Source organism: Hipposideros armiger, unplaced genomic scaffold, assembly GCF_001890085.2.
Source record: "Hipposideros armiger isolate ML-2016 unplaced genomic scaffold, ASM189008v1 scaffold_11, whole genome shotgun sequence".
Lineage (NCBI taxonomy): Eukaryota > Metazoa > Chordata > Mammalia > Chiroptera > Hipposideridae > Hipposideros > Hipposideros armiger.
The window spans coordinates 7915025-7922886 of record NW_017731361.1 but is presented as its reverse complement, the minus strand read 5'-3'; the positions used below and the strand labels follow the sequence as shown (position 1 = coordinate 7922886).

Genomic DNA, 7862 nt, shown 5'->3' with positions numbered 1-7862 from the left:
AAGCAACGTCCTCCACAACTAGACTGAAGAACAAAACAACAGCAACTTGTCTGTTCCCCTTCCCCCAAGTCCCCAGCGCTGCTCCTCTCCCCCAATAAAATCTTTTTAAAAAAGTTGAGGGAAAAATTCAAAGCCAATATTATGAATTGACACATTTCATTCACAAGTTAAGACTAAAATACTGTAAGAAACTGACCTTACAATGGATTACCTGTGGGTGGGAAGAGATGTGATGGAACAAAAAGGTATATAACAACACAAAAATGTGCCTGTTAAACTCTTGAGTATTCTCCCTAACTTTAGCAACCCCACCAAAAGTAAATTAGCAGCAAATAATAACATGTAGAACTGGATGCTGAGGTAAGAATGGCGGTGGGGGTGGTATGTTGCATTTCATCTGTGTGACAGGAAAATTATGATGCAGATTCATTCATTTCACATGTATTTCTTGAGCATCTGCTAAAGCCCATCTGTATTGTACCTTGGGTATAAATGAGTGAGTAAAATAAATATGATCCCTGCCCTTGTTTTCAGAGGATAATGGACAAGAGAGCAACAGTGATGATCTAAAGCATTCTAGAATCTGAGATGCCATTATGTCTTCCCTAAAATAGTTATCATTACCACCTGACACTGCCTAATGCTTTTCTTTCCTGAAGTGCTTTATATAAAAAAAAAGAGAGAGAGATAGCTGAAGGTTAAGTGACTTGCCCAAGATGGTAAAGCAACTGTTGCATAAAACCACAGAACTTCTACAATGAGAAAGATTAATGAATTACTGTGCATTAATGTACAGACGGACCAGCCTAGTGATGAAGGGAAGACCTGAAATTCTAAGAATATGATCTTCCTACTAATTTCAGGTACTTTAGGGTAACAATGTGTGTTTTATAGCATAGAAGGTAAGAGCATATTCTTTGGAACTAAGAGACCTGGGTTCAAATTCCAGGTGTCATTAATAGCTGTGTGACTTAGGGCAAGTGGTTTAACCTCTCTAAGCCTGTGTTTTTATCTGTAAAAAGAGAATAAAAATCGTACCTCTTTTAAGAAGGTGTTGGTAAAGAATATGAAAGATAATAATACACATAAGAGCATTTGGTTTAGTCAAAACAAAACTGTTGGCCTGTAGTGGTAATAGTGTTATTAGTGACAGTGAAGAAAAGTTAATAAAATCAGGATAGGAAAGAACAGGAAAATGTTCACCATATAATTAAATTAGAAAAATACTGTAAGGATGGCCCATGACCAGTCATTCAAATCAACGGTTACTATTAGAAATCTAACTGTAATAATAAATTGAAATCTCACCAAATTCTTGACCTAATTTTTTGAGGGAAAGGAAAAGAAAGGTATCAACCCACACTGAAGGTAAATGCTTGCATTTAATCTTTTAAGGTTTGTGACTATGCTTTGTAAAGGTCCTAACACATAGTTGTGATCATAAACACGAAAAATGGTCAAATAATTTTATTGCAATGTCTTCGGTTTTCAATTGCCATTAGTGCAAAACACAGCTTTTACTATACAAAGTAGGCCCTTAAATGATCAGTTCTTTGAGGGCAAGGGACCATGTCATTTCATCTTTCTATACCTAATATCTAGCACAGTGACTAGTACATAGCTAAAACAGCCTGAAGTCCTACAAAAAAGCAATTAAATACATTAGTATTATTTTTACTTAAAAACACTTTCTAGCTACAACTTTAAAATTTGGAAGTAAAGTTATTCAAAAACATGTGAGATGATTATAGAGCACCCTTCAGAGATAGTGTGTAAGTACTTTTAAGACCTTAGTGAGATCAGAAATGTTATATCCAACTCTTGTATAACATAGCAGCACAAAAGAGGTGCTCTCACCTCTGGGATTTGCATCCATATCTCCAGATGTTAGGCCAATCAGGTTAGGGCGCTGGGTCTGTGTTCTTGAAAAGAACTGTCTGTACTGAGATCTACCAGAACTGGTAATACTAGGAGCTTCTGGATTATAACCATCTGGTTCATATGTATCTGAGGGAAAATAAAACAACAAAACACATAACAAATCAGAGTATTTAAATTTCTCATTACTATAACTGCAAAAACGAATTATCTTCAACAAATATATCAATCCATACATATTTCTCTTTTGAGTTTCAGTATATAGATACACCTATTGGAAGTGAAATAAAAATGCTGCATCACAAAACATAGATACACAAATCCATTCTTAATTGCTGATATATTTCTAGATTCATTTAACTAGTCATTTTTACCCTATATATTAATCACCCAATCCAATCTTCAATGCACATTTTTAAGACAAATTTTCACATACATGGAACACCTTATATAAAGGACTGGTTGAGTTTCCTCTGTTACCATGTCTCACCAATTTCTAAGTACTCTTTAATTAGGGGGTAAAAATCAACCTATTCATTAGGTTATCTGCACTTTAAACTGAAGAGATAATAGCTAGTTTCATACATAAAGCACATTTTAAGTGTTTTATTTCAAACAGCTAAGTAAGATAAATTTTATATTTATCAATATAATCATTATCTTACTACCACCCACCTCATCAATGCCACTTTTATCATGTCCCCTATGTTTTCTCTACAAATAAATTTTAATTTTTAAAATTCTAATGCTATATAACTATTTTGTTAGTGCTAACAAAAATTCTAAATGTGTTGATCTCCAAATAGTATATATGCTCTTCATCCTCCATAAAATGAAAGGGTTAATATTGAGGGAAGGCACTGATTTTCGCAATTGTGATTTTTAAGTCCTTGCATCTCTTTTTTTGCCTTAACGGAAAAATACTTTATGGCTACAAGATAAGGTCTTTATCATTGGCCAATCAGTTCTATGATTCAGAGTATGAGATCATCAAATTATAGTTAAAAAATTTTCAGTTGCCTCTTGTGACTCTAGACAGAAAATCTATCGTTAAGGTTGCCAAAAGTTTTAAAAGTTACATAATCAAAAGAACTTGTTCTATAACTCCTGGGAATAAATAGAATCCAAGAAACTTCAAAGTCCTTTAGTTAATTATGGTGAACTGAGATCTAAAGGCAAAGTGAGAAATATTAAAAACTTCCTGAGACATCCACAAAGCACTCGGTAGATGTTCAAAATGTATATGTCAATAGGATAAGGGTTTTCAAGAAATCACTCCATTATCCAGCCAGTCCCTACAACAATGGGCAGAGAGGAAAAAAAGACGTTTATCCATGATCAGCAAGAAACCAAATGTTTTTGTTTTGAAGCAAAATTAACCTAATTTTTCTTATAATATATAACTGATTAGAGAACACACAAATAGATCTTCTCTTCCTAGCTATCAGATTAGAAACTAGTTTAAGGAATGGCTTTTGTTACCGAGGCACTGAAAGTAAATACAGAGACACCAGAGATGGTATTCACACAGGAGGCCTAATCATCTAGCAGCCACTAGGGACAAACCAATGAAGCAGAGAAACAGAAAAAAACCAAAAACTATCTGAGAGCTTTAATCAGACTATGTGACAGATCAGGATACCAGGTCATTCCTTAGGCTGGCCAGCTTGTGGTACAAAAGGTCAGAGAGGTGGATGGCCATCCATAGCAAAGCTTACCTGGGACCAGGGGGGTAGGGCTGGAGACTGAGGTATGGTACCCAATGGAGGATCCCATGAGGTTGCGAGGTGGCACCAAACGAGCTGCCAACAGAGGAGGCGGTGTCCCCAACTGAAGTCGCTCAGATGCAGCGGCACCATGTTCACGAGAGTACATGGGCTGTCCTATAGAGGAAAGAACAAGAGGGCAGCTGGGATTGAGAGACACAAGCTTCTCTTAAGTAATGGTGTACTTCCTGAGACTTGAGCCAAGAACAGAGAAAGTACACCAATAGGAACAGTATTTGAGAAAGTTGTTACTGAGATTCTAACTCAAGAAACAGACACGCAAACTGGTTAGGATGCACTGAGGCATAAGAATTAGGTACTATGACTGCATAATCTTCATCTTTTATAAGACTAAGTGAAATAACTATGTGCTAATTTTACTGAAAACTGAACAATCAACCACGCCAAATGATTAGATCAAGGAACCCTGAGCTGCTATTCATGTAGATTTTTGCATCCAATGAGACATATGGTTATATAGGCTGTCACATCCATTAGAAAACAAAAACATTCCTCCTCAAACTCACATAATTTCAAGTCGGCACAAAATACACTCCCATATCTGGGAACAGAAAAAATAACAAAAGAACTAAAAAAAAAAAAGAAAAAGAAAAACATCACCACAAGCATAATATAACCTCACAGAGAATAAGAAATGTTCAAAAGAAAAAAATTAAGAGTGAAAATTTGTTATCCCATGAGCAGGTGAATAACAAATATAAAGAAAAAACAGGATAAAACCCCAGAAAAACAGACCAGCCACTGTACACATAAAATTATCTCAGATATTAAGAACACTTTTTGAAAGAAAGCACGTTTAGATGCCAGAATGTCAGATACAATGAACCCAAATTTTGTAGAATAAGATTAAAAAAGACAAAACCTCCCTTTGGTTGGTCATTTAATAGTATCTTTCACTGACTACCCCATGAGAGACCTATTTATAAGGTTTATTCAATATTTTCTATCTAAAGTCAGACATTCACTATGTGATGATACAAGACAAAATAATAACTAATGAGATGTCCTTGAAAGTTGTAAAATTCCAAAGTATTTTTAAGACACCTTAACAGGACAAGCCACAGAGCAACCACTTGATTTCACAGTAAATACAGAGGGGAAACAGCTGTGCTGAACTTGACTCCCCTTCTGTTCCTGTGTATGGAACAAAGGAGGAGGCGACTGATCACACTGTACAGCAGACTACATACTGTGCGCTCAGCACCAATCCTTTCAAATTTACTCAGGAAAGGATCAATCATTATATTGCAAAAACAATTTAACACATCCTCAGAGATCTGAAAATAGTTGTGAGAATGACCTGCTGCAGAGAATTTCTTGCAGAATGAAGCAGTGTGCTAAAGAGAAAAGCGGCGAGTACAAGCTCAGTCCCTATGACTAGTTTACATTTATGACATAGCACTCAATGTAACCAGTATATTTAATCAATAACTATCTCAAAGTAAACTGGAAACTAACAGGCTAGTTGACACAATGTCTTCTTAAAACAAATAACAAAGAACATGCTTTCAAATACTTTCAGAAAGATGGCTGTTTATTCAGATGAAGCAGAATTTTCTTCAACAATACCTACCTACTAAGGTCTCTAAATACTATTTCAAAAAGAAACAGTTCTTTAGGTAAAAGGCTGACTCTAGATCTGGGCAGATGAGCGTACACCTTGTCCTTCCAGAAGCAAGAGGGCTACCAACACTAGCATGTCAAAAACAAAACAAAACCACCTGCAGAAGCCAACAAGAAACATGAAGAGACCCCCACTGGTTAAAGATGAGACAATCTGGATGTCAAAAAGTGCTGTTAAGGGGATGAAACCTATCAAACATGTTAAAAATCCATGAGTTCATCTTGATGCTTAAAAACAACACAGTGGTCCCCTTTGGAAGATACTAGGAAACTAATTCATTATTCTGAAAACTGATAAGTGAAAGGAAACACGCATTTATTCTGTCTTTCCCGTAAAAATTGCATTTCAGGCTAACTAAATACTACCGAGTTTTACTTTGTAAAATGCCAGCCAAGAAATATAAATTAATAGAATTAGAATATCACACTTTTAAAACCTCTAATGAAACAACACGTCTAGGCAGTAATCACAATGGCTCCTGAAACCAAGAGCAACTTTTAAAATGGATGATCAGGATGCAAACACCTGCACACATTGATCAGTTTTCATAAATCAGAAAGGAGACAACTCGATATTATGTACATGATGTACTGCAGAAGGAAGGATTTAACCCCATCAATAAAATAAACAAAAAAAAGAAAAAGCCAAATGTGAATCTAATTACGTCTCTTGATCTAACAATTTACAAGAAATACAGGGGATAGAGGAATGTGTTCAATGACACCAGGAGATGCAATGTGCCAAGTCCAGAATGTGAAAAAATGCTACAGGACAAATGACCTGTTTCTTCAACAAATAAACATCAAAAGGGAAAAAAAGAGGTAAGGGAAATTGTTACAGATTTGAAGACTTAAGGAACTAACTGTAATGTGTAACCTGTTTAGATCCAGCTTCAAATGAATCAGCTGTAAAAAACCATTTATGATACAGTTGGGAAATATGAACACTGACTGGATATGTGACAACAGTAAACTTATAAACTTTTTGGGGGCTGTGATAAAGTATTGTGATTGTGTGTGTTTAATCCTTACCTTTTAGAGATACTTAAGTTTTTACAGGTGAAATGTTATGTTTGGGGCTTGTTCTAAAATACTCAAGTCTGGGTTGAGTTATAGATAAAGCAAGATTAACCGTATGTTGATAAACACTGAAGCCGGTAAATGAGTACATGAAGATTACTATAGTATTTGCTCTCCGTTTGTGTATATTTGAAAATTTCCATAATAGTTTTAAAAATCAAACAGGTTACAATAATGGTGAAGATGAGCCATTCATGACTTATATTCATTCAGTTTAGTTTTGGTCAATGCAGAGTGTGACTGGATAATTCCAAATTTCAAAAGTACCAAGTTCATGTTCCTATCTTAAGTTGTTCATATATCTTACATGTCTGATTAGCAACATTTTTACATTCATATTGTTAACTCTAGTCAGCTGAAGATCATCTTTATTCAAACTAAAATTTTACCTACTCTTTGTAATTTTCCTGATTTAATCTTTACCAGTATTCACATTTAAAAAAATCCTAAGGTAAGTTTTAAACTAAAAGCCCAATTAGAAAAAATATAAAGTTATACCTTCCAAATATCAGCCATATTTATCATGTCTCTCCTCTATTAGAACCCAAGTTCCCTGGCACACCTTCTGAAGTTCCAGGACCTCCACCATGCCTGGGGCATAGTGGGAACTCTATAAAGAGTCACTTAAAGAAGGGATGAAAGCTTTTTTATTAAAACAATGACAAATATTTCTTCTTTGGATGAGTATCTCATGTTGAAATGGACAAAATGACAACTTATGCAACACAAGTCCAAGGAAGATTCAAGTGGAGAAAAACTCTAGTCAATATACAATGCTTCTGCTTAGAGACTAATTCACTTCTCTAAAAATCAAAATCTATGATTCTGTACAGAGAAAAATGTTATGCATTCCACAGAAATGAGGGATCTCAAGTTCAGAAATACAGTGTTTGAATAATTTTACATAGCTGGTAATAGAAAATGTATTTTCAGAAAAATAAAGATAATTTATGTAAACTCATTTGAAGATTGACAACTACCTTCAAACTAAGAATCAGTCTCTAGACTGTAGGGTGTTACACTGTACTATTACTTTTCCACACACCCAGTACATGAACTAAGCAGTTATAAAACATTTCTGCTATGTCTTCTTCAAAGAAGCAAAAGAAACAGCCCAAATTTAAGGCAGAAACAGTATACTTAAAAAAGGTCTTGTGAAAAAAAACAAAAAAAAAAAACATACACTGAATTGATGACCTCAAATTAAGTTAAAATGTTTAAATACTTCAGAGGAAATAGTTGATTTAAAAAGGTATATGGGGCTGGCCGAGTGGCGCGTTGGTTAAGAGCTGGCTTGGGACGCCAGAGGGCCTCGGTTCGAATCCCACATGAGGGCCAGTGACACTGCCCTCTACAGATAAGATGCTGAACAACAGCTCAACCTGGAGCTGGGCTGCCGTGAGTCGCCGGCGACGGAGTAGGCTGCAGCCCCTGCTACAGTGGGTTGCCATGGGCTACCGTGTGTAGCCAGCAGCCAGTGTGAGCGGCCCTCTC

The 7862-nt window shown here is 35.6% G+C and overlaps 1 protein-coding gene across 1 annotated transcript in view; it reads right to left on the bottom strand.

Annotated features, from left to right (window-relative positions):
- The window catches only part of RBM27 (RNA binding motif protein 27), a 70823-nt gene that overhangs the window by 34611 nt on the left and 28350 nt on the right, over positions 1 to 7862 (bottom strand). Inside the window, exons 9-11 of the mRNA XM_019661406.1 lie at positions 3597 to 3761; positions 1858 to 2007; positions 202 to 211 (exon numbers count right to left, since the gene is read on the bottom strand). Of these exons, the coding sequence (XP_019516951.1) occupies positions 202 to 211; positions 1858 to 2007; positions 3597 to 3761 (325 nt within the window). The remainder of the gene's footprint in view (positions 1 to 201; positions 212 to 1857; positions 2008 to 3596; positions 3762 to 7862) is intronic.